This window comes from Megascapheus bottae, unplaced genomic scaffold (assembly GCF_031878675.1).
Source record: "Megascapheus bottae isolate mThoBot1 unplaced genomic scaffold, mThoBot2.hap1 HAP1_SCAFFOLD_43, whole genome shotgun sequence".
Classification (NCBI taxonomy): domain Eukaryota; kingdom Metazoa; phylum Chordata; class Mammalia; order Rodentia; family Geomyidae; genus Megascapheus; species Megascapheus bottae.
The window spans coordinates 1,125,828-1,153,526 of NW_028327392.1; the positions used below are offsets into that span (position 1 = coordinate 1,125,828).

General features: G+C 40.9%; 1 protein-coding gene, 1 long non-coding RNA gene and 1 pseudogene across 2 annotated transcripts in view; all 3 read left to right on the forward strand.

The window, feature by feature from the left end:
• The window catches only part of LOC150039959 (uncharacterized), a 31,591-nt gene extending 7,983 nt beyond the window's left edge, over positions 1-23,608 (forward strand). The window contains exon 3 of the long non-coding RNA XR_016534169.1: positions 23,384-23,608. This is a non-coding gene — a long non-coding RNA (uncharacterized LOC150039959). The remainder of the gene's footprint in view (positions 1-23,383) is intronic.
• Positions 23,609-23,614: 6 nt separating this feature from the next.
• Positions 23,615-27,670, forward strand: LOC150039960 (zinc finger protein 763-like). Its single transcript, XM_090327508.1, has 4 exons — positions 23,615-23,741; positions 23,936-23,996; positions 24,656-24,780; positions 27,507-27,670. Coding segments are annotated over exons 1-4 (309 nt in total). The 5' UTR covers positions 23,615-23,620; the 3' UTR covers positions 27,509-27,670.
• Positions 24,799-25,576, forward strand: LOC150039961 (uncharacterized; annotated as a pseudogene).
• Positions 27,671-27,699: the final 29 nt, after the last annotated feature.

Consider the following 27,699-nt stretch of genomic DNA (forward strand, 5'->3'; position numbering starts at 1 on the left):
GGCAAATTTCTTAAATCACAATTATAATGACTTCCTAAAATTAAAATGTACTGAGATCTCATTGTAAGAGAAAATTTTTGAATATAGTATTTGTTGATGCTGCCAGGAATAATATTTTGTATATGATAATTTTATATGTTCCTATTCACTTACTTTCAATAACTACTATGTATAGTATTGTAAAATTTAACATGCGTAGTTATCAAATTTTTTGATCAATACCTGCAAAATACTCATAAAAATTTGTTTGTTCACAATTCCTCAGCATTCAGCCATATTGTCATACTTTTCCATTATTGCTGACAGTAAATGCATGCAAAGGCATTTTTCATTTATTCTTTTGTCCTGGTCCTCAGAAATTCAAGTTCCTTAGGCATTCTTTATTGACTAACAAAATGCTGGTATTTGTCCTTGGCAACCTTCACAGGACTGTGGACAGAATGAAGGAGGCCATTGAAGGAATTTCCTTGGTGATTGCACACTCTCAGTCTCTTGCACATACTCCTGTCACAAGGCCAGCATCAAGGGCTCTTCTATGAAAAGACTTCCACATGATGAAGAATTGAAGGGAAGTTTCCCTCCTAGAGAAAACCATGTGACTTCTTCATCAAATGCATACACTTCAGTTAAGAGCCTGGACCAGTACCTGAGCAGGGTCAGTTGCATTTCAATATGTTCCACTGGTTTGCAAAGTTTGAATGATTACGCTTCAGTTTTGACATCCTGACTTGTTTGACTACCTTGTGCTCAGTTAATATTGCTATCATTCAGTGTAGCTTGTTTTGTTTTGTTTTGTGGATCCTTGGGCTTTAAATCTGGGCCTGGGCTCTTTCCCTGAGCTGTTCTGCTCAAGGCTAGGGCTCTATCACTTTGAGTTTCAATGCCACTTCCGTTTTTCTGGTGATTAATTGGAGATCAGAGTCTCATGGATTTCCTGCCTAGGCTGGCTTTGCATCGTGATCCTCAGATCTCAGTCTCCTGAGTAGCTAGCATGGCAGGCGTGAGTCACCAGTGCCCAGCTTCAGCTCTTTTGAATAGTGCTAATATAAGCACAAAGGTACAATGAGAAAAGATACATTTTTGTGTGCCTTGACCCCATAAGTATATTGGAAATTGAAATATTTTAACTTTCTGTGGTAGCTGCATCAGATACCATAGCCCTTAATGTTTTAAAGCAGCTTCCACAAAATAATGAAGTAGAAATAAGGCAACTTATTTGAACTAATCAGATAATTTTGAAACAGAAAGTAGGTATAATTCTGAATGTTTTTTTTTAATAGCAATCAGTGACATGTGACTAAGCTCACATAGAAATGCCATTGATACAATCAGATCACTACACTTAATTTGCAATGGTCAAAAAGCACAATATAGTTAAAAAAACTACAAGAAAGACAATGTTCTCTTTTAACATGTTATACATTTATCCAAATAAATCAAAAAGGTACCTCTCCTGCTACAATGAACATGCAAAAATGCTGACAGTGATATCTGTAGTGCAGTTTTTATATATGAACTTCCCCAATGCAAATTCCACATTCTGAGTATTTTGTGTATGAATATATGTTATATATGCTTATATGTACCGTATATATAGGAAATCTGGTTTATATTAGGTATTACATATAGCATATCTTATATAATACTGTTATCTGTGTTATGGGTATAATATGTACAATATATACTTAGAAGCTCATGTATGAATATGTACATACATATCCAAAAACACAAAGATACCTATGTCCACACATATTTCATATATATGTGATTAGAATAAATTACTATTTATCACCTTGTATCTGTACATATTATGTGCTCATTTATCTCCAACCTTTCATTTTACTGGGAAAGGAAAGGTTTGAATAATAACCTTTTACACTTTTTTCAGAGAAATCCAAAAGATACAACAGTGCAAGCATATACTACAATATGACTATGCAGAAATATAGACAGTGACACTCTGTGTAAGATTAGTCCTCATTATGATCTTCCTACATGCCAACTTCAGGCTTTCTTTGTGTGTACTCAGTTGGCCGCGGACACACTTGCCTACGTATATACAAATATATACATATATACATGTGCATGTACACATGCATATATACACACAAGACACTTCACAGGTAGTATGGATTTCTATTTGACCATCATTATTTCCCACATATTTTTTGTGAATATTAGTTTCCAGTCTATCCCAGGTAATCAAAATGTGAGCCATAAAAATAAGAATGCAATATTGTTATGTAATTAAAAAGTACTTATGACTCTGACATTATATGACTTCCTAGATCATACATTCTGGTTAATATTTCTCTACAGCTAAATGATTAGTGTGATTTGTTCTCACATAAAGTAGTTGCTTATAATTTTTTCATCATTTTTCTATGTCTTTGAGTTTGACAGATTTGTGATAGACCCATTTAGTTTTACAACATCAGTTCAACAATGGAACCTTTGTGTTTAAGTGTTTAGAGTGGCAGCTTTTTGTGTTGTGCTTTCTTGCTGCTTTTGTACTTTTCTTGTTATTACATAGGTGATATACAGAGGGGTTACCATATCACAAGTGAGGTAATGAATATATTTGTCTTTAGATAATGACATCCCCTCCTTTATACTCTCCCATTTTTCACCTCTGTTGCTTCCACAAGTTATATAGTTCATTTTCAACATGATTTCTACTGAGTATCATTACTTCATTTGTTCACTCTTTGTCCTTCCACTTTTGTCTACCTCCCTCATCCTCCCCATAGACAGAAGCAGAGAGGCATTATACCTCTTAATTCCTCCTCTAAGAGTACCTGCTTTGGTCTCACTATATATGAATGACCACAGTCCTCTATGACTTTTCATGTCACCATGTATTTTAGATTTACTCTGCCTATGTGTCATTTGTCTTTCTGAACTTGACTTATCTTCACTTACTATGATTTGTTCTGGGCCCATCCATTAACCCCCAAAAGACAGATTTTTTTTGCCATTCCTGGAGCTTTAGTTCAGAGCCTGGGCAGTGATTTCTGAGGCTAGAACTCTACCACTAGATCCACAGTACCACTTCCAGCTTTTGTCTATATAAGGAACTAAGGAATTGAACTCAGGGCTTCTTACATGGTAGGTGAACACTCTACAACTAGGCCACACTCCAGGCTCCCAAATTACATAATTTTATTTTATTTTTTGGTCAGTCCTGGGTTTGAACTCAGGGCCTGAGCATTGTCCTTTGGCTTTTTCCTCAAAGATAGTGCTCTACCACTTGAGCCACAGCATCACTTCCCGCTTTTGTATGTATGTAGTACCAAGAAATTGAACCTAGGTCTTTGTGCATCCTGGGCAAGCATTCTACCACTAGGCCAAACCCCGACCCCAAATTACATAATTTTTAATGGCAGTATAAAACTACATTGTGTATCAGTATCGTACATTATTTGGATCCACTCACCATTGTAGGACACCTGGACTGTTCCCAAGACTGGGCTATTTTGAATATTACAGAAATGAACATAGAGGCACAACTGTATTTACAGTGCTCTGGCTTGTGTTTGTCTGTATAGATGTCCTGGAATGTTATGGCTAGTTCACAGTTAAGGGATTTTTTGAGGAACCTCTAGACTGCTGTCCAAAGTGGTTGTATTAGTTTACAGTGAAATAGGATACCTTTTCCCTCAAATCCCCACCAGCATTTGTTGTTCTAACTCCTAATGTTGGGCAATGTAACTGGAATAAGATGGAATCTCAGAGCCATTTTGATTTGCATTTTCTTATGGCTAGGGATGGTGGATTGCACATCCTCTGTTTCTTTGTCATTCTTACCTCTTCCTCTGAGAAGTGTCTGCTCACTGTTTCTCATTCATTCACCTAACTTGGAAAAGAAAGGAATGGTACAGACAACAGCTGCACTGCTATGACTTTGAAAATAGTTCCTTGGTCTCTACATATCTTTATATACATGTGTATTTATACGCAGATATCTAGCCTTTGATGGAAGATTTTTTTATTTTGTTTTAGTCATGGGCCTTGAACTCATGGCCTGGGTATTGTCTCAGTTCATCAGCTCAAGGATAGTACTCTATTGCTTTGAACCTCAGCATCAGTTTAAGTTTTCTGATGGTTTACTGGAGAAAAGAGTCTCTCACATTTCTTGCCTGGGCTGCTTTGAACTGTGATCCTCAGAGCTTAGGCTCCTGAGTAGATAGGAGTACAGTCATGAGCCATCAGTGCCCGGCTGTTCATTTTCATCTGTGCTAAATGATTAAACTATACACAGTCAAGGCCCATGTGAATTCATAGACTTAGTTTTTCATTGATGTTAACAATAGTTCACCTAATACTAACTTTACATACTGTAAATGCAAAGGGTATTTCCTGCTTTTGTCTAGAAATGAAGCTTCTTCTAGCAAAAGTTAAAATGTAAACTCTGCAAACAAAGCTTTTATGCAAGATTGAGACATATTATTTTCCTAGCTAACCTAATTCAGTGTTCATTGTGCTTTTGTTGCTTTATGTATTTTGCATTTCATGTGCTAATAGGAGTTCAATATGATATAACATCTACATTTCTGCTTCTATGTCTTCTCTATTTCTTGTTTGCTCTAATGTTGGCTGTCTGTCCTGCTGCTCTGATGGATAAAAGCATCTGCAGGAGGAATGCAGGACTCCATCCAAAGTGATGCTTAGCATTTCAAGCTGCAGAGTCCTGGGGTATGAGGGACTGACGCAAGGTCAAATAGCTATTCCTCATCTGAAATCTTTGTCACGTCCCAGGACTTTTTGTGAGTGGCGTACACAGACTGTGATTATCTGACTAAGCATTGTGGTTGCAAGTACTTGACCTCACAACGGAAAATGTCTTTGACTTTGTCTACTGTTTCTGTTTCATTTCAAAATTGAACATAATTGCATCCCTGAGCAAGATATGGACAGGCTTTCGAGTATACTATGTATTGTTATATTCCAGAATGGCTTAACAGTCAGAGGACAAGTACATGGATATGCCAGGTATTTGGCTAGGAAGTTCAAGTATGATAATATTTGTTAGTATATTGTCATCATTTTCAACATTGCAAGTACACAAAATGTTAATTTGGACAATATCAGAGAAATCATACTTTTTATCTACAGTGATAGGTATTGAAAGCATGGCCTTGTGCATGCTAGGCACGTGGTCTGCCAGTTGAGTGACATCTCCAGCTTAGGTTTCCCCTCTACCACTTCTCTCCAGTGGTGAGATATGAACTCAGAACCTTGAACTTTCCAATTTAGTTTCAAAACCGAACACGAGGACATAGTGATACCAATACTCTGTCTTGTATACTGGCATTGTCTCAATATTCTAAAGCATTCAGATGACAAGGACATGGACTCAGCAGGTGCTTAGGTCCAGACAGGCACTGAGGACATTACTCTTTGAGACCTGTATCTCCCAGTGCTGTGATGTAAATTGTTAGTGCATAGGCACTTACTTGCTGATTATTTGTTGTTGTACTTTAGAAAATGCATACAACCCCTTTGAATAGGGTTTGATGAGGATTTTTTAAGAGTTCTAGTTCTCTGCTCAGTAGAAGAAGAATCCATCTCCTCACTGGTGTCTCAGTCATTCCCCCAACTTGTCAAAGGGCAGAATGGCACAGACAAAGGCTGCACTCCTGTGATCTTCAAACTAGTTCCTCACAAACTTGGTGCTTGTTCTCTGTACATCTTTATACACCTTCTATGTATATTCGGGTGTCTGAACTATTTTGGCTGACCCCTCTGGATGTATGTGTACTCTGCTCCTTATTATCAGCACTGAATTGTTAGATTCTACACAGTCAAATACTATGTGAATTTCTACACATACTTGTCCTCCCCAAATACCTATAATTCACCAAAAACTAAGTCTACAAGGCTGTATTTCCTGCCTTTTCGGGAAATGAGGTTTCTTATTCCATTTAAATATTCACCTCTGCTAAACAAAGCTTTTATGGAAGGAAGACCAAGAGTTCATGCCTTATGAAGCTACACCAATTTTTCCTGTGGTTTTGTGGCTTATTTTCCAGTTCACTTGCTATGTGGGATACAAAGCTCATTTATTATCTACATCTCTGCTTCCATGGTGCTTCTGTTCCTCCTGTTGGCACCACTGTTGGCTATCTGTCCAGCCTATCTGATTGATAAAGGATCTGCAGGATTCCCATCCAATCTGGTGGTGGGCCTTTCAGTGTAACAGAGGTGTGGGCTACAGAAAACTGATTCATGCGCCATTAGCTACTCTGTATGTGAAGTCCACTTCCATTACCACCAGTAAGTTTGAGCTGCATACATGCACTCTGGCCATCTGCATTTACCTTGTAGCTCCTCCTACTTGACTTCCAAAGGGAAGAGGAGAAATTGTCTTTCCACATAGTCTACTTTTGCTTATTTTCAAAACTCAATATTAGGATGTACTGTTACTGATAGCCTGTCATGTGTACTGTCTGTGGTGACAATACTCCATAAATTGTTTAACACTCAGGTGAAAACTACATGCACTCACTTGGCATTGATAGCTGGCCATAAATGGCCAGCTTACCCTTTTGGTCATCAATACCTTCACTGTGAAGGCATATAAGTCTAACACAGGTCATTAGTCCTCTGCTTTCAGGAAAAAAATCCTATTTTCTATATACAGTGCTGGGTTTTGAAACCCTGGCCTCTCTATGTTAGTCCACAATCTTCTATTTGAGCTACATCTCCACCTCTTCTATCCCTGCCACGCCTCTCTGCAGTATTGAGGTTTGACTTCAGAAGCCTGTAGTAGATGAAGCTGGATAGGAGTAAGTTGAACTTTTGGCGTGAACCACTGTGCCCTCAGCATGGCCAGGAATGGATTGATGAGGGAATGGCTCAACTTGATGATAATATTTACTGGGAGGGATGGGGCCAGATGGTGCAAATTGGAAGGCATAAGAATGTCTTTGAAAGACCATTTCCAATTCACCAACATAATGCTGGATGGGAAATGAATAGTTCAAGACTTCAAACATCAGCAAGAAATAGAGACTCCTGGATTATAATGCCATAAAAGCAATGTGCATGCATGCACACACATACGCACACAACACACACCCACTATAATTTCTTTGAGAATGGGATTTCACTAGAATACCCAGTCACAAAAGTATAATCAATGATTTTTCTTGACGTAGCTCTTGTTCACATAATTGTCCTCATTATTCTTATGAAAGAATGAAATTATACATAGTCAAGTACCATGTAAATTCATTTGAATTGATTTGGCACTCCCATTTACTTCAGTTTATCTAAGCACCATTTTATATGGTGTGTATGGAAAAGGATATTTCCTGGTTTTTTTCATAGACATGAGACTCTACAAAAGCAAAGTTTTATGCTGCAGTGATGAATATTTCTATCCTGGTTAACCAAACCATTGTTTAATGTCCTCTTGTTTAAATCATTTTAAAGCTAATATACTTCGTAGGAACTTATGCCCTTGCTCTACCTCTAAAATTCTGCTTGCATGTTCCCTCTTATCACTCCTTGCTGTGCTAATGCTTCCTGTCTGACCTGCCTATCTGATAGAGAAAGGGAACTGCAGGTTAGAAGCAGAACTCCATTGAATGGGGCAGTCAGTCAGAGTAGGAGAATTGTTTGGTATTAAGTGTTGATCCTGGGTTTGTTTGCTCCTTTGTTTCTTAGGGCCTTCTCACTTCAGGGGCTTGTGACTTCCATATGTCCATTGTGGCAATCTTACTAAGCATTGTGTTTGCTAGTAGTTGATTTCACAACAGACCATAAGCACTTATCCTTTGTCCTCTTCAGTTGTTTTCCATTTGTTTTTGTTGTATGGGAACTCAGTCAGTGAAAAACAGAGAAGCCAGATTTTGAGAGGCAGATTTGGGAGTCTTTATTGGAGAGCCAGTGACTGTAGGGAGACTTCTGTCTCCAAGACTGCAGCCCAGCACAGAGCTTACACAAAGCTTTTAAAGACAAAAACCACATGACTTGGGTATGGAGGAGTCATTCACTGGAGCCAATCTTCCCTAAAGCCAAACAGCATGACATCTCCATATTCTCTGAAGACAGGCTCTCCTTAAATTGGCTTGTTTCACTTTGAAGGTTTTGTAGCTGGATGAAAAGCTCTTATCACCCAGCTAGGTGCCAGGATGGCTGGGAGAACAAGGTGATGGTGTGTAGACCCAGTCTCCTTATTTAATTTTCACATTTGAAAATATTTGCATGCTGGTGGTTATGGGCTGTTATATATGCTGTATATTCTTATCATATTCCAAAATGATTTAACACAAATGACAAGTCAACTCAACAATGCTCATGTACAGTTGAGGAAGTGGCAATGGCTGTTAACAAGCTGTTTTCACCATTAACAAATTCAACACATACATGCAAAAAGAATCTGGAAGTAATTATGGAAGAAATCGTACATCTTTCCATAGTGGATTGTGCACAGTAGTGTACCCTTGGACTTGAGCGTGTTTGGTATGTGCACTGCCACTTGAGATCCATCTGTAGCTCTTCCTCCACAGCACTTGGGTACTGAGATGGCAATTCAGAGCCCTATAATAGACAAAGCTCTCAAGATAGAGTCATTATTTCACACGTGCTTGATTCCTCAATGATCCCCTTTGTGCTTCCCCATAATTTGATCTTGAGCATCCTGCTGTCTAACATCTAAAATAGTTTCTCCTCTTATGCCTGAAGCCAGGGGAAACAATTTTGAAGGGTAGACATGTGTCAGCATACAAATCCAATTCTTCAGCAAAATGGTGCCTGGAAGTATGGTACCTGATTTTAGTGCATCAGCCATGAGGTAGAAGGTAGAATATCTGCAATGCCCTAGGCCAGAAGATATAGTGGTGGAATACAGGCACATGTGCACACACACAAATACCTCAGGATTCTAGCCTTTCCCATGTTGCACCACATCATCTCCTGTCTATGTCTGGCTGGTGTGTAACTCCTGGCTCTGAGCCCTGTTCATCTGTCTCTGTTTTTGATGTGGTGCCACACCTACGGGAAACTCTATACCTTCTGGCTAGTGTCTTCCCCTTCTGGAGATGTATGAATCAGGAATTTGACACTCAGCTGGGGAGAGCTGGGGCACACTGGGATGCCTTCCATCCACTTCCTCATTCCCTCTTTGACCTCAAGAATCATATGTTCTTGTAGACTCCCTCTGTGTCCTTACTGGATTCCATGCACATCCTCACCACACTCATTTCCCTTAGCCTCACCCTATATGGCCGTAGGTTCATTGCTTTTGAGCTAATGTGATTCTCTGCTAGGAAAATCCTAGATGTACACTAATAATTACAAATGAGGGAAACCATGCAGCCTAGGTTTCTTTGAGTTGGCTTACTTCACTTAATATGATTTTTTCCAAGTCTTTCAACTTCCTTAAAAAATGGGGTGGGGCTGGGAGTTTGGGCTAGTGGTAGAGTGCTTGCCTAGCATGCACGAAGACCCGTGTTCGATTCCTGGGTACCACATACTTAGAAAAAGCCAGAAGCGGTGCTGAAGCTCAAGTGGTAGAGTTCTAGCACTGAGAAAAATCCAAAGACAGTGCTCAGGCCCTGAGCTCAAGCCCAGGACTAGCAAAAAAAAAAATGGGGTGATGTCATTCTTCCTGATGGCAGCATTGAATTCCATTGTGTATACATACCACACTGTCTTGATCCAATCTTCAACTGAGGGACATCAGGATTGGTTCCATATCTTAGGTATGGTAAGTAATGCTGCAATGAACATGGTGGTGTTACTAGCTTTAACATGTACTTTTTATGGACATTTGGGAAAATGCCCAGGAGTGGAATTGCTAGGTGATAGGGGAGCTGTACATTAAGCCTTTTGAGGAATTGCCACACTGTTTTCCAGAGTGGTTGAACAAGTTTACAGACCCACTCACAATGCAGTAGACATCACTTCTGAACACATCTCTACCGGCAACTGTTACTATTCGATTTCTTGATAGCGGCCATTCTATCTGATGGGGGTGAAATCTCAAAGTTGTTTGGATTTAGATTTCCTTTTTTTTCTTTTTTGCTACTACTGGGCTTGAGCTCAGGGCATAGAACTATCCTTTGAACTCTCTCAAGTCTAGCACTCTTACTACTTGAGCCTCAGCACCACTTTCTATGTATGTAGTACCGAGGAATCAAACCAAGGTCCTTGTGCATGCTAGGCAAGCACTCTACCACTAGGCCAATTTCCTGGGCCCTACATTTCTTTTATGGCAAGAGATGTTGAGGATTTCTTCATGTGTCTCTTGGCCATTCTTATTTCCTCTTCTGAGAAGTTTCTCTTTAAGTCTTTAACCCACATTTAAATGGGATCCTTGGGGTTTTTTTTTTGAGGATTTGTTTTTAAGAGAGTCAATACTTTGAGCCATTAGTATATTTTTGTTATGAGGTCCTTGTCTATTGTATGCCTAGTGAAGTCCTCCCACTCTCTGAGCTTTCTATTTGACTTGCTAGCTATATGTTTTGCACACAGAACCAAACCAGTTACTGCAGTCCTATTTGTTCAAACATTTTTTATTATGTTGTGTTTCTGGGCCTTCATTAACCTGTGCTAAGGAGCCCTAGTATGTCTCTTATTTATTCCTGTAAAGTTTCCAGGGTAGACACCCTTTACCTCAAGGTCTTTGAGCCATTGGGAATTAATTCTGGTGCAGGGTGATATATAAGGGTCCGATTTTGGCTTTGTACAGGTGCTTAATCAATTCTGCCAGCACCGTTTGTTGACCAGGATATCTTTCTTCCATTCATATTTTTGCTCTCTTATCACAGATTAGGTGGCATTAATTTCTGGGTCTTCAGTTCTATTCCATTGGTCCTCTGGCCGGTTTTGGTACCAGTACCATGTTGTTTTGATTACTATAGCTCTGTAATGGAGTCTGAAGTTTGGTATTGATATTCCTCCATCACCAATCATTCAGTCTTTCAGCTCTTTGTACCTTCATGTTCCGGGAAAAGAAAAAAAATGTAATCTAATAGAATGTAAGGAAGGGCTGCCTCCTTTCCTTGAAAATCTGTTCAGGGCACTTTCCCCAATTCTCCTTGCAGGTCCTGGAGACTGCTACCCACCTAGGAAAAGAGAAAGGTCATGTGGTGGGTATCCTTGTGCCCAACATTCTTCTTCCCATCTTTCTCCTTCACCAACGAAGGTGTTCAAAAGTCATTGTAAAGAAAACAGGAAGGAGATTAGTAATGTAAAGAAACAGAGGGAAGGTAATAAAGGATGCCTTGGGAAAGGAAGCAAAGAAGAAAGGATTTGGGAAGTAAGAATTGGCTTAAAATGTTGTTCCCAAGTAGAGAAAGGAGGAAATGAAGACTACTGGATTGAGTAAGGAGCAGCTGGTATGAGTATGTCTTGGTTTGAGAAGGTAAAGCTTCTTGGTAAAGTTAGTGAAGATGGTATGCAAGAAGAGGAAAAAGGGAGTTCCCACACACCCCTTCACAGAACTACTGCTGCCACAAGTTTCCCCCCAGAGGAAGCTGGGGAGAACTGGTCAGGTAAGAGGGGATGTTAAATCCCATACAGAGTCAGTTAGTGCTTCCCATTTCAAAATTAACCAGAGCCCAGATATCAAAATTACAGACTTCATGAGCATGCCTATCTAGTAATCATTCCTATCTGTCTTTTAACTGGGAAGGAACACATATCTACTACCTATTAGTTCTATTTATACTGAGTGTACCATCCATAGTCTTTACTCCAGAACATGACCAAGGCCTCCCACCGGGCCATTACCATTCTAATCCAGTCACAGATTCTCACAGGTTATTCTTAGATAGCCCTTGGCAAGATTGTCATTTTCACCATATTGATTCTTCAAATCCAGGAGGAAATCAAAGCAGACTTAAATGAATTGGAGTCTAAAAGAACTATAGAAAGAATCAACAAAACAAGGAGTTGGGTCTTTGACAAAAATTAACAAAATTGACAGACCCTTAGCAAATCTTACCAAAATGCCGAAATAAAATCACAGATGAGAAAGGTAGTATCATGACAGAAATTACCAAGATCCAGGGCATCATGAGGGAATACTTTTCAAACCTTTATACCAACAAGTTCTAGAATCTAGAAGAAATGGATGAATTTCTAGCCACTATTAACATACCCACACTGAACCAAGAAGACCTAATCCAACTAAACAGGCCTATGTCAAGCACTGAAATTGAAATGGCAATAAGAGACCTTCCACCTAAGAAAAGCCCAGAACCAGATGGATTCACAGCTGAATTCTATAAGGTCTTCAAAGCAGAGCTCACACCAATACTCCTCAAGGTCTTCAACAAAATTGAAAACAAAGGCTGTTTGCCAAACTCATTCTATGAAGCCAGAATAACCGTCATCCCCAAAACAGAGATTCATCAAAGAAAGAGAACTATAGACCCATTTCTTTGATGGATATTGATGCAAAATTTCTCAACAAAATACTGGCCAACCGTCTACAACAACTCATCAAAAAAATTATACACTATGATCAAACAGGATTCATCACAGGGTTGCAACACAGCAACAGGAACAAGGCCAAAAATCACATGATTGTCTCAATAGGTGCAGAAAAGGCATTTGACAAGATCCAACACCCCTTTACGCTAAAAGCTCTGGAGAAACTAGGAATCCATGGAACATTCCTCAGTATAATAAAGGCTGTGAATAACAAACCCACAGGTAGTATTATACTTATTGGTGAAAAGCTAAAGTAGCTATCCTTTTTTCCTTATTCACTTTGCATCATAATGATAGGTAGGCTTTGGAGAAAAACCAAGGGAATCCAAAGGGCAAATCAGGAATGATGTCATTGAGCAGTTTTAATAAGTCTCCACTAGCACTGTCTCCTCCAGCTCTACTAAGCACTCAAAGAAATCTAGTGTATGTGTGTGTTTAAATTTGTCTTCTTTTGCTTACTGCTAAAAAGAACTTAAATGACATATTTAAGTTAAAATGCATTTTTTATAAACTTGTCATGAACTACAGTATAAAATTTGGGGGCTGGGAAAGTGGCTAATGGTAGAGTGCTTGCCAAGCATGCATAAAGACCTGGGTTGATTTCCTAATATACATACACAAAAATCCAGAAGTGGTGCTTGAAACAAGTGGCCTTGAAAAAGCCCCAAAACAGTGGACAGGCCTGAGTTTAACCCCCAGGACTGGCAAAATAAAAAGAACGATTTTAACAAAGAAAAATTCAGATAAAAAAATAGAAGAGTGAATGCGATAATATTAGCAAATGTGTCATTTATATACATGTATACATAGTAATATCTTCAAAATGAGTGGAAGTTCTTCAGGGCAAAGGAAAATGCTATTAGAACAAAGATCTGGCAAAGAAGAATGTACAAAATGATTTAAATACTAAAGTCCTTTGTTATGCTCTTCTCACACATCAATATTCTCAGCAATACAGGAGTAATTACAATCTCTGAAGAGAAAATCCTTAAGGATATCAGCTGCATATAGGATGGGAGGAATCCAGAGTATTCTAAGACAACTGCATTAACTCTGAAATAGGACGACGTTATATGAAAGTGGACTTAGAACTCAGGTGTTTAAAATTCTACATACTAGGAAGGTATATTAGGAATGAATTAGAGGCTACTCTGGGCCACTTGGCAACATTCTGTGTCCAAATAAAGCAAGGAAAACAAAAAGCTAGGCATAGGTGGGTCATATATATAATCCTAGATCTCAAGATGTTCATATCCAAAAATCATGGTTTGAGGCCAACCTAGAAATTCCATGATACTTGCTCCAATAAGCCAATTAAAAAAATGGAACTGGAGATATGGTTCAAGTGGCAAAGCAATAGTCTTGAGCAAAAAGAGCTCAAGGACAGCACTCAGACTCTGAGTTCAAGCCTCAAGACCAGCAATAAAAATGAATGCATGAATGAATAAATAAAGCAGAATAGCTAGAGGATATAGCTCAGAACTAGAAGGCATATCTAATAAGCACAAACCCTTGGCTTCAACCTCCAGTGAATACTTCCCCAAATGATAACTTTACATTCAATGTAAATAAATCCTTGTAAAATCTAGGAGAGTAAAATTAGGAGACAAATGTATTTGATATCCAAACAAATAAGATGAATATAGAGGGTGCAAAAATAAATGGAAAGGCAGAAATGGGATACATTATGCAAGTGAAAACTCTGAGTAGAAAAGTTTACCAGTACTACTAAAAATCGAGTATCACTTCGACTTTGTGTAAATATGTGAAGAAGCACAGTGTACTAAAAACCAATACCAAACTGTTGTCTAGAGGAAAACTCTTTTAAATTTAATACATTTTAGCATAAAAGAGATGGATTGGAAGAGTAAATACTGGCCAAAGAATTAAAATGTTCAGTGATAGCCAGGCACTCCTTACTCACATCTGTTAATCTTTTGAATTCAGATGGCTGAAAACTGAGGATCAGAGTTCCAAGCCAGTTTTTGAAGAAAAGTACAAGAGATTCTTATCTCGAATTAAATACCTGAAGTAGAAAATAGAACAATGGCTGAAGCAGTAGAGTGTCAGACTTATAGTGGAAAAAATTAATGAGTCAGAATCAGAGCTTAGGCCTGAGTTCAAGCTCCTGGAGCCACCCCACAAAAGAAAGGAAAGAAGGAAGGAAGGAAGGAAGAAAGGAAGGAAAGAAGGAAGGAAGGAAGGGAGGGAAGGAGGGAGGGAGGGAGGGAGGGAGGAATGAAGGAAGGAACAAAAGAAAAGAAGGAAGGAAAGAAGGAAGGAAGGAAGCAAGCTAGCAAGCATGCTGCAATGTAAGATTCAGTGAAAAAGGAAGGATGCAATGAAAGTAATAAAATAGCATGTTGAATTCTGTGTGTGTGTGTGTGTGTGTGTGTGTGTGTGTGTGTGTGTGTGTGTGTGTGTGTATAGCTAGGATGACAGACTGCATCTCTGCCAAATTTAAAGATAAAAAGCCTTTTAAGCTGGGCACGGTGGCTCAATCCTGTAATCCTAGCAAGTCAGGAGATTTTAATATGAGGATCGCAGTTTCTTTATTGCCATCCTGGGCAATAAAGTCCATGAGACGCTTATCTCCAAAATTAACCACCACAAAACCAGAAGTGGTGTTGTGGTCAAGTGGTAGAACACTAGCCTTGAGCTGAAGTGCTCAGGAACAGTACCCAGGCCCAGAGTTCAAGCCCCAGGACCAAGAACCACAGCCTTTTAAACAAGCCATGTGGAATTGGCTCATGCCTGGAATCCTTGCTGAAAGGAGGCTGAGATTGGAGGATGACAGTTGCAACTCATCCTGCGAAAGTGAAGTCCTTGAGACTTGAAGTCCTTGAGCCCCTGGTGCTCACACACACATGGATGCCTGGTGAAAAAATCTGATGTATCCCTAAGCTGAGTTCGAACGCCCCAAGAGCTAAAGCTTGAACTGATAGAGGTGTTTTACTAGATTCTTTCCCTGGAAGTCAACTCAGTCAGGGCAACACATCTGGTGACTCAGGCCTCCAGGAAGGAAAGGGGGTGGGGCTATGCTAGGTGGAGACAGTCGCACAGATTGTTTCTGATTGGCTGAGGGGAAGAGCGGCTTCAGGAGCTGACCAATGAGAAGCGTCCTTGGTAGGAGGCCTCTGGAGTCTCCCAAAGGCGCCAGTTTCATTCCCTCTCTGCTGCCTGGTGGCCCAGGAGGTCACAGCCTCGGCTCTGCGGCCCGGAAGCTGAGCTGCAGTCCTGAGCGCGGCCTCTTGGGCTCTTCCCTGGACGCCAGCGCCCTCCACCCCGGGCCTTGGCCCCGCTGCTGACGTGTCTCCGGGTTAGACTCCCACAGACGTCACGGCCCGGGCTCGTTTCAGAGCCGCCCGCGGGGGTGTGGGGTGCAGTGCCTGTGGATCTCCGCAAGGACAGCGGGGTGCGCGGGGAGTGGAAGTGGTGAGTGCGGAAGCCGGTCCGCGGTCAGGATCCTGGGCGGGGTGGGGGGCGGATCCGGAAGGCAGGGCCTCAGCTGGGTCTGGTAGGCCCTAGGGGGCAGGGTAGTGAAGAGCTCCTCCAGGTAGTGAAGGGCTCCTCAGCCCTCCAAGGCCTGGAGAAGGGCTGGGGCGGGGCGGGGCTGGCAGCGGGCACCTGAGTCCTAGGAGTCCTGCCACCCGGTCCTGGCCATCCTGTCTGCTCCAGAGGAGGTGAAGTCACCACAGGCTGGGGCTTTTCCATCCTGGAAAAGACTCCTGGTGTAATGGTGGAGAGAATTGATGATTCATTTGTGACGTCTGAATTTCCACCTGTCTCCCACATTGCCACCCTCCTTGGAAAGGGGGATCCATACGCACCCACGTGGTGGCGGTGGATGTTGGGGAGATCTGTTGTCCTCTCTGACCTGTATGGATTTCAGACTTGGTTTATGATATTGGTTGTGTGTGTGTGTGTACTCACACGCGCAGGTGTGGGCGCTAAATTCGGGGCCTGACTACTGCCCCTGAGCTTTTTCACTCAGGCTGGTGCTCTACCACTTGTGCCACAGCTGCCCTTCCTGCTTTCTGGTGGATAATTGGAGATAAGAGTCTCACTGATGTTCCTGCCTAATCTAGCTTTGAACCAGAAACTACACATGTCATCCTCCGGGGTAGCTAGCATTGCAGGCTGCCTGTGTCCCTGGCAACAAGCTAGATGTTGACTTTTGATTATCAGGGGTTTTTTATTGTGATTAATAAGGGTTACATTATATTCACCAGATAAAAGGTGCATAACTTCACAAACACTGATACTCTTTCTCATGACATGGTCCCCATTTCCCTTCCAACCTCCCCCCCATCTTGATTTCCCCTCTTCCCTATCCAATTTCAAATAACCAATTAAGCACATATAAAATTATCAGATAACAAGGTGAAATATTGTAATAATATGAGATAACCAAGGGATGGCAAAAGAGATGAGTTCCTGGTGCAGGTCTGCCAGGTCCAAGCCCCTAGCCCTGCCTCTAGGAATTCATGCAGACCTCTCCCTGAGGGTGGGTGGGGCCTCACCTCTTAAGAGTTTTCAGGAATTTCCTATCCTTCACCACAATTCTAAGGTGCTAACTTTGGACAAAGTTTTACAGCTTACTGGTCATAAGCTACATCTATGTCATACTTATAGTTCTCATCCATGACTCTTTTGGAACCCACCAAACTTCAGTGGACTGACTGTTTTTATTCACCTCAAATATCTTTCCTTTTAGATAGAAAACAGTCAAACCTTAATTTCCACCAGGTGTGTGAGGATGTTTGTGGGTGTTGAATGAACCTAGAATTGTAACATATACAGAACATGTTTCCAGAATGAAGGGTTAAGAAGAAAAAAGGGGTTAGCAAGCAGGAACCAATAATCAGAAAGCCTAAGTTAGAACACTGAACCACTTTGTCTCTTGATGCCAACTTTGAAGGAGAAATGGGAGAAAGAAAGACAAAATTGTAAGGATAAACAGATTCTTTTTCTCAATAATTTACTTATATAGATTATTAGTCCTGTTTCTATATACATAACATGTCAAACTCAACTACCATGAAATTTCTAAAATGGACTCACATTTTTGTTTTTTTTGTTTTTTTTTTTTTTGCCAGTTGGAACTTGGACTCAGGGCCTGAGCACTGTCCTTGGACTTTCTCAAGGCTAGAGCTCTACCACTTGAGCCTCAGTACCACTTCTGGCTTTTTTTCTATGTATATGGTACCGAGGAATTGAACCTGGGTCTTCGTGCATGCTAGGCAAGCACTCTACCACTAGGCAAAACTCCCCGCCCTGGACTCACATTTTTGTTTTGTATTGTTTTCCTTTTTAGAAAAAAAGAAGGTACAGATCACATGCTTTTCTTCCACTTTCTTCATTTCAATTTTTTTTTTTTTTGCCAGTCCTGGCCTTAAGCTCAGGCCTGAGCACTGTCCTTGGATTTTTCTCAAGGCTAGAGCTCTACCACTTGAGCCTCAGCACCACTTCCGGCTTTTTCTGAGTATGTGGTACCAAGGAATTGAACCCGGGTCTTCGTGCATGCTAGGCAAGCACTCTACCACTAGGCCAAACTCCCGGCCCATTTCAAATTCTTAACTGAAACATTACATGTAACAATAGCTGGTCCTAACTTCTATAAAAGGCTATACCAGTGGCAGGGAATTTGGCCTAGTGGTAGAGTGCTTGGCTAGCATGCAGAAAGACCCAGGCTGGATTCCACAGTACTACATTCACAGAAAAAAGCCGGAGGTGGTGATGAAGCTCAAGTGACAGAACTCTAGCCTTGAGAAAGTCCAAGGACAGTGCTCAGTCATTGAGCTCAAGCTCAGAACTGGCAAAAAAAAAAAGACTAAATCACATTAAGTTTCTTTCCAACATAGACAGTTACAACAATTCTTGTATAGTTGCCTTAAACATCATAGCCATGAGAAAAACTTACTGAAGGAATTGAAAAGGAAAAGGAAAACCATAGAGAAAAGAAATGGATGATAAATGTAACAAATAATTTTGAAACACTCAGATCTGAGAGTCAACTATTTAAAAAGCCCCAAAGGACAGAGTGAACACAATCTATTGTTCTAGTCAGCAAAATAAGACAGAAATCTCACACGTAAGAAATACTGTTTTGCATATGTATTTCAGAAGTTTCTGTTAGGAAGTGAGTGAAAGATAGAGATTTTCTTATTCAGGACTTGAGAACATAGAATAAAGAAACAGATTTCTTATAATTGATTACTTCAAGCTGAATGTGCATGAGATTATTAACATTTGCAGTATCACTGTCGGTGAATGTAAGACCATGCTCACTCTGGTCTCTCTTTCTAATGTAATCTTTCTCTCTATCCACATTGGCCAAAAGATGAATTACGTAGACATTCTTTATACTTTGTAAACACATCTTGTCTAGCCAGCACTCTAGTGGTAGAGTGCTTGCCTAACATGCATGAAGCCCTGGGTTCAATTCCTCAGTGCAACATACATAGAAAAAGTCAGAAGTGGTACTGTGGCTTAAGTGGCAGATTCCTAGCCCTGACCAAAAACTGTCCAAAGACAGTGCCCAGGTCCTGAGTTCAAGCCCTAGGAATGGCAGACAAAAGAAAAAGGGAAAAAAAGAAAAGTAACGTGTCTATGTTGTTTCCTTGTTAGAGTAACAGTGACTTCATAGAATGAATGACAGAGTTCCTTTCTTTCCATTTAGTGAGACATTATTGATACTTCTTTTAGTCTGGAAGAATTCTATAGTGAATCTCTTCATTCCAGGGCTTTTCATTACCTTGGCACTGTTACTTCTAGCAGTGAGGGGTTCAGGTGGTCTCCCTGCAGTTTCAGTTCTCTCAGATCTCACCCATGTAGGGGGAGGGGGCCACCTGCTGCCATATGTGTTGCTGATTGCTTTCAGTCCCATCTAGCAGCCAGCACCCAGGAGCAGCAGATAGATCCTGAGTGCTGACTCTCTTCCTTCCAAAGGCTTGGATGATTCTCCTCCAGGGATCCCAGTCCACTGATCAGAAGGCACACCACTGTCCAGCATCTTGGAGCTGCTTTCATTTATCAGCTTTCAGAGTTCCTAGAACCTGGCCCCTGTTTCACTATGGAAACACTTTTCTTTGTTGCCTAGGAAACACTTAGCTTTAATTTTTTAATCTAGAAGTATACATAGAAATGTATATATATATATGTATATATATATTTTTTTTTTCAGAGCTGAGGACCAAACTTAAGGCCTTATACTTGCTAGGAAAGTGCTCTTCCACAGAGTCAAACTGCCAACTCCTTAAGAGGCTCTTAAGTAGGTGCTTCCAAGCTATTCCCATTGGATCTTTCAGCTCACCCAAGTCAAAACTTGTTCGTGTTTACTACTGGTTCTGGAAGCCATTTCCCCATTGGACAGTACATGTACACTGTGACAGAGCTTCAGAATCGAACCTGGGCCTTGTTGGATGCTAGACAAGCACTCAACAACTGGGCAAAATTCCCAGCTGTAATATTTATTTGCTGTTTTTTCTTGCCAGTCCTGGTGCTTGAACTCAGGGCCTGGCACTGTCCTTGGGCTTTTTCAAGACCAACACTCTACCACTTGAACCACAGCACCACTTCTGGCTTTTTCTGTTTATGTGGTAATGAGAAATCAAACCCAGGGCTTCGTGCATGCTAGGCAAGTACTCTGCCACTAGGCCATGCTCCCTTTCTTTCTTCCTTTCTTCAATGCGAATCCGGGGTCTTAGATGCAGGGCAATGTTCCTTGTTTTTTTTTCACTCAAAGCTGATTCTCTACCACTTATTCCCCCCACTTCCAGATTTTTGCTGGTCAATTGAAAATCATAGTCTCACGGACTGGCCTGTTTATCCTGGACTTGTGACATAATCCTCACATGTCAGTCTCCTGAGTAACTAGGATGTTAGGCATGATCTACTAACCCTAGCCCCATGAAACCTTTTAGCCATGTCTTCTTCAGACACTGTGCTGAGGTCTCTTAAGACTCCTGGAACTGAGATTGCTCCTGTTTTCAATAGCTTCAAGTACTTAAGTCTTTGACAGAAGGCCCTCTTCCAAGATAATGCTTTCTTCAGCTTTCTGCAATATGAGAAGATAGATTGTCTTATCCTTACCAATGTGTCATGTGTCCCATGCTGGGAGAGTCACTACCTTGCCAGATCCAAACAGTGTAATTAGGCTCCGAATAGAAGTCACTTCATTAACTAGGTCTGCCACCATATTACCTTGTGATGAGGATGGGGCCTCTAGACTCACTTCCTGTGCAGCCAGGGCTAGAGCTGCAGTCTCTTAGTTTCTACTGTCACATTCCTGTGTACATGCTCTCCCTTGTCCTGTCTGCTTTTCTTTTTCTTTTTTTTTTTTTTTTGCCAGTCCTGGGCTTGAGCTCAGGGCCTGAGCACTGTCCTTGGACTTTCTCAAGGCTAGAGCTCGACCACTTGAGTCTCAGCACCACTTCTGGCTTTTTTCTATGTATGTGGTACCGAGGAATCGAACCCGGGTCTTCATGCATGCTAGGCAAGCACTTTAACCAGTAGGGCAAACTCCCGGCCCTCCTGTCTGCTTTTCATAGGTCTTGGAGCCCTGGCTTTCCACTTAGAACTTTTTTTTTTTAATTTTGTCAGTAGTGAAGCTTAACCTCAGCTTTTCCACTCAAGGATATTCTTTAAGTCATAGCTTCCCTTCAGGCATTTTTGGTGATTAATTGGAGATAGAGTCTTACAGAGTTTCTTTCCCTGCCTGACTTTGAACTGTGATCCTCAGATCTCAGCCTCCTGGTAGCTTGGTTATAGCTGTGAGGTGGTAGCACCTGGCCTTCTATTTTTAATTGTATCTCTCTATGATTACACACTGAACACTATTCTTTTACTTTTGACCCTTGAAAGTTCCAAAAGCAAATGCTGAAGTTGTTCCAGATGAAATCCTAGGATCTTTCTTTGCCTTTGTAGGTTTCACACATGTATGAGGTTAGAGACAGCCTGCTTCCTAATTTATTAAGGTGGTCCTGATGTGGGGGCCATTTAAGATGACTTTTCAAAACACATATATATGCGAGAGAAACAAATCCACATTGCATTTTCTGGATATTAAAAAGATGGCACATGTTTCACAGGACTACAGTCATTTACCACAGTGAGACCAAAGGAGGACATTTTTAGGAGAGGAACATGAAGGGGCAATGCCTCTGTGCATCAGATCATATAAAATAATGCTTATCTAAATGAACTCCAGCATGTGGAAATGGGGATTCTTTTTCTTTCTTGTTGCTTTCTTTTCTTTTCATCTTCTTTCTTTGTGTATATATGTCTTTAACAGGTTAAGGAGAAACAGAAGTGACCAGGCAAACAGTGAATAAATGCAACAGTGGTATGTTTAACTATATTGAAAATGAACTAAAACTTGTGGATTGGGATGAAAAGGCAAGGGATAACATTGTCCAAAAAGAAATGTATTTAGTCCTTGACTGATATAAGCATGGTCTCCTGTACATCACCTTTACAATAATAACATTTTTAAAAGATGGCATATAGAGCCTGGACTTTAGCTTAGTGGTAGAATGCTTATCTAGCATGCACAAAGTCTGAGGTTCAATTCCTTGGTATCACTAAATAGAAAAAAACTTGAAGTGGTGCTAGGCTGAAGTGGTACAGCTGTAGCCTTGAAAAAGTCCAAGGACAGTACTCAAGCACTGAGTTCAATCCCCAGGACTGGCCAAATAAAAAAATGTGGCATATGTCCCGATGCCAATGGCTCAGATCTTTAATTTTAGCCAATAAAGTTAGTAAAGTGTGCATCATTTTCAATTTTATTTATGCATAACCTTTTACTTTGTGATTGTGAGTCAGTCCCAGGAAAATTTGTTTATATGTACAAAATTGTCTTGACTAGCAAGTCATTCCTGTGTATTTGGTTTTTTTTCTTTTATTTATTTATTTTGCCAATCCTCGGCTTGAGCTCAGGGCCTGAGCACTGTCCTTGGCTATAGCTTTTCTACCACTTGAGCCTCACCACCATTTCTGGCTTTTTTCTATGTACGTGGTAGTGAGGAATTGAACCCGGGTCTTCGTGCATACTAGGCAAGCACTCTACCACTAGGCCAAACTCCTGGCCCCCTCCTTGTGTATTTTTATATAGTTTCATTCATTAGTGTGCTGAACATATTAATCCTTTGTTTTGAAGGATTAATATGTTCAGCACCTAATTTTCTTTTGTCTCCCTTAGTTTACACATATTAAACTACTCCATGTGTTGGGTAATATTATTACAGACAAGGTTTTATTGGCTACAATACTTTGCAACAAAAGTGTTAGGACATAAGTCTGGAGCTAGGCCAGATGTCCATTAGCTCATTCCTGCAATCCTATCTACTCAAAAGGCAGAAATCTAAGGGGTAGAGTTCAAAGCTAGCCTAAGTAGGAAAGTTTATGGGTCTCCTTTCACCACTTAACCAAAACATGACTAGAGGCTGTGCTGTAGTTCATGAGGTAGAGCACTCACCTTGAGGAAAAAAGCTACATGACAGTGTTCAGGCTGTGAGTTGAAGCCCTGACAAAAATACATGAGTCTGAAACAAATTATTTAGCTCTTGCTGACCTTGAACTTCAGATTGTGCTACATCATCCTCTCCATGCTTTAAATTTTAGGCCTTTGCCATTATGTAGGGGAAAGTGTTCTACTTTTAGCTTTCCTGTTTCAAGACAATTTAATTAATGTCTCTGATACAAAGAAACGAAGTACATGTTTCCCGATAGATACCAGATTGCCAAAAATGTCAGATTGTAGACTTGCTCTTACTGTGTGCTATCAACTGTGTCCTGAATGAATTTATGTTTTATCCTAGTAAGGATTCATGTCCCCTCCTTTGATCTATTTTGCCAGTCACTTTGTAGAATATCATCTAAACAAATTTAAAGTTCTTTTGTTCTTCCTCTGTTACATCATATTTTTTCCGTTTAGCTCTTTCTTCCTTTCTCAGGTTTAAGGAGTGCTAGAATTGTGGGTTTGTGGGGAGGAAAAAGTAACAAAGTACTATGTGAGAAGTACCATGTAGAAAAGATGTCTGGTGAGTATTTAATAATTGACTATATAGACAACATTAGGTATCTTTTTGAAAAAAAAATAAGATGAGACTCATCTCATTTCTGTGACTTTAACTCCTGCTTTGGAATTCTTTGTGGAATATTTTAGGAGACTATGAACGTTGAGGATGTGGCCATCAATTTTACCCTGGAAGAATGGGCTTTACTAAGTCTTTCTCAAAGGAAGCTCTACCGAGATGTGATGGGGGAAATCATTAGAAATCTGGCCTCTATAGGTAAATATTGCCTTACTTAACCTGTGAGCTGTTCCTGCCCTGAGTGATGCTGCATGATTTGGAATGAAAAACTGAACATGTGGGTGAATATATGATTATAAATATACTGTGATCACATTATTCATGATGATAGTTGCATTCTTAATATTTTTTATATTGTTGAAAAATCATTGATTTCTATGTTTGCATTTTAGAAAAGAAGAAAGAAAAAGAAAAGACTGAAGTTAACTGCAAAAATCCCAGGGAGGAAGTAAGGTAATTGCAGTAACCAGAGATAATACTATGCAGAGTGGCAGGAAATTTTTAAACCAAGCTGCTATACAAATGCACACAGATAGAAATTGATTTTATCCTAGAAAACATTCCTTTTAAACTGTATACAAATGGAGCTCCAAAACTAGAAAATTCAGGAATCTAAAAAAATATGCCAATATTGGGAGCATTTAGAGGACATCATGAAAGCTCAGGAGACACTTTCTAATGGTTTACTAGTTTGCAAGCAGTTCTCAGTTTCTGTGTGTGTGTGTGTGTGTGTTTGTTTTTCACAGAACTCAATTTGTAGAGAGAGTGTATGAACATGAACAAGGCAGTCAGTGTGAAGAAGCCTTCCAACAGGATGCAGAAAGCATTTTGAATAAGAAGACTCTACCTGGAGAAGCACCCTTTAATACCCATGTGTTTGGAGAAACCATCCTTACTCCTTCCCCCATGGGTATGCCTTTCAGAGCTCACCCAGGACAGACAGCCTTTGTGAATTATGAATGGGAGAAAATCCCCACCACTCATAAAGAATGTGGGAGAGTCTGCAGGAAATCCCATCAGGATCAAACTGGCCATAGAATGCACCATGAGGAAAATCCATTTGCAGCTATGCAATGTGAAAACTCCTGTAGCCATTCTTGTGTTTTTCACAGACATGAAGAAATCGACACTGAAGTTGAACCCTGCTGTGAATGTCTGCATTGTAGAAGACCCTTCCCTAACTCCACTACCCTTCAGGAGCACAAAAGAACTCTTCCCATGGAGAAACCCTATAAATGTGAGCAATGTGGGAAAACCTTTCCTTTTTCTAGTTGTCTTAAAGCACATGAAAGAACTCACTGGAGAGAAACCCTATGAATGTAGGCAATGTGGGAAAGCATTTGTTTCTAGCAGCACCCTCGGAAGACATGAAAGAGGTCATACTGGAAAGAAACCCTATGGATGCAAGCAATGTGGGAAAACCTTCCCTTCCTCTCATTACCTTAAAGCACATGAAAGAATTCACACTGGAGAGAAACCCTATGAGTGTAAGCAATGTGGAAAAACATTTGCATTTTCCTGTTCCCTTCGAAGACATGAAAGACTTCACACTGAAGAGAAGCCCTATAGATGTCTGCAGCGCGGGAAAACATTCATTCTTCCTCGCTACCTTGAAAGACATGAAAGTATTCACACTAGAGAGAAACCCCATGGTTGCAAGCAGTGTGGAAAAACATTTGTTTTTTCTAGTGACCTTCGAAAACATGAAAAGTCTCATGCTAGAGGGAAACCCAAACCCCATGGATGTAAGCAATGTGGGAAAACATGCTCTTCCTCTAGATCCCTTAAAGAACATGAAAGAATTCACACTGCAGAGAAATGCTGCACATGTGTGCAGTGTGGGAAAACTTTTGCATTCCCCTCTCGCCTTCGAAAACACGAGCAAATTCATACTGGAAAGAAACCCTATGAATGTAAGCAGTGTGAGAAAGCATTTGCTCTTCCCTATCATCTTCAAAGACACGAAAGTATACACTCCAGAGAAACCGTATGAATGTAAGCAGTGTGGAAAAACATTTGTTCTTATTATCTGAGTATGAAAAGTTCCAGAGGTCTAGGCATGAACCTCTGGTTTCTGGCTTGTTTTGCTCTTTTGAGACAGCCTCTCACTGTTAGTGTAGTCCTGGGTAGCTTACAGCTAGTGATTTTTCTTTAAGAGGAGAAGCTGTTTCCTGTGTATCCTTACAGTTGCTATTGCTATTTCAGATCCTGAGATGTGGAGAGCTCTAGGCATAGATTGCTCTTTTTCGACAATGATAAACCAACCCAGGAATAGTGCCCAGTGAACCTCTGTATCCTGAGATTTGGGAGAGTAGCTGGCTGGCTGTTGAAGTACAGGCATCTGCCAAGTCTCCAGCTAGGGATGGGATTTCTGGGATTTCCAGAAGAAAGTGGACAAATACCAGCAGCCTGCCTGGAAGATACCAGTCTGGCAGCTGAATGAGGGGTGGATGAGGAGGTTCTGGTAGGAATGTACCTCAGTCTTTTATTCACAATGGGTCTCACTAACCCAGGGTGATAAGAAACAGCAAAAGAAAGCATTAATTTTGTACTACTGAACATGTAACTTTTCTCTCCGTGTATGTGTAAGTGTGCATTTGTGTGCGAGTGTTACGTGCACACACACAAGTATGTGTTGAGGCTTGAACTTAGGAATTGGGCACTGCTACTTAGCTTTTGAACTCAGGGCTGTAATTCTACCTCTTGAGCCACATCTTCAATTCTGGCATATTTTGCTGGTTAAGTAGTGTTGAAACTCAGACTTTTCTCCCCCAGCTGGCTTTGAACCTCAATCTTCAGATCCTGACTATCTGGAATTACATGTGTGAGCCTCAAACCATCGCTTTTGTTTTATGTTTGAATATGCTGTACCTAAAACCATAAGAAGGAAAAGCATTGACTGTTTCAAAACATGAACAGGCTGGGAGCTGGTGGCTCATATCTGTAATCCTAGCTATGCACGAGGCTAAGATCTGAGGATGGAGGTTCAAACCCAGCCCTGGCAGGAATATCCATTGGCTGACACTCTTATCTCTAATTAACCAGAAGAAAGAAGAGGAAGAAAAAAGAGAACAATTGGAAAGAAAATCAAGGAGGAAAGAATGAAAGCAAGCAAGTGTGTGCTCAGATAGTAGAGCAGTACCCTGGCTACCATGGCCCCCTGGGACCCATGCAGGCTTGTGCACCTTGGGTGTGATATGGAAGGCTATGGGCCATGGGATTCCCCCCCCCCACCCAGTAACTGAACCTGGCTGTTCCTACCTTGCGCTGAAGGGAGCAGCATGACAGAAAATACTGCATCTTCCTAAAGCTCCCAAGCGCATCCACTAACCAGAGAGCAGATCAAGGCAATTTGCAGCCAAGGAACCCAAGGTCTCCTCTCCCACCTTCCCCTGTGCAGAGTGGGTGTGCCCGAGAGTGTGGGGGCGGAGGCCAGAGGAAGAGGGTGGGACAGCACAACCCCAATGCCAGTGCCTCCAGCCAGTCTGCTAGGGTCTAGGGGCATCCTCACTGAGGACTGAGCATTGATGGTTTAGCTAGATCCTGTCAACCACTGGATGTCATCCCTGAGAGAGGAGACATGATGAGCTGCTTCTGGTAAATTACCCACAGGGGCAGCACTAGTCCTCTAGATCACGTGTGTGTGTGTGTTTGGGCTTGATCTCAGGGTTAGAGCTCCATCCTTGAGCTTGTTTGGCCCAAAGCTACACCTATCACTTGAGCTATGTACTACTATCAGCATTTTCTGAAAATAAAGAGTCTCATGGCCTCTCCTGGCTGTCTGAACCATAGCCCTCAGATCTCAGCCTCTTGAGTAACTATGATTGCAAGACATGAGGGGCCAGTGAGTGCACTTTTTCAAGGTCTGGTGTATGTGTGTGTGATCCTGAAAGTTCTTTGTCACTGATGATCATTATGTGGGTGGTGGTGACTTAGGCCCTCTTTTGCACTACGTGCCCACAGGACCCTGTGAACACCTCTGCTGTAACATTTAATGCCCATGTGCCTGGTTTCTCCTCCAGTGAGTGCCTCAGGGACAGCGACAGAAGCATTGTATCCAAAGCATCTAGAAAGGGGTCATATTTTGTGAGTGAATTCAACTCAGGTATTAAATAAGTAAATAAAATTCATAAGGATTTGATTGATAGCATAATAC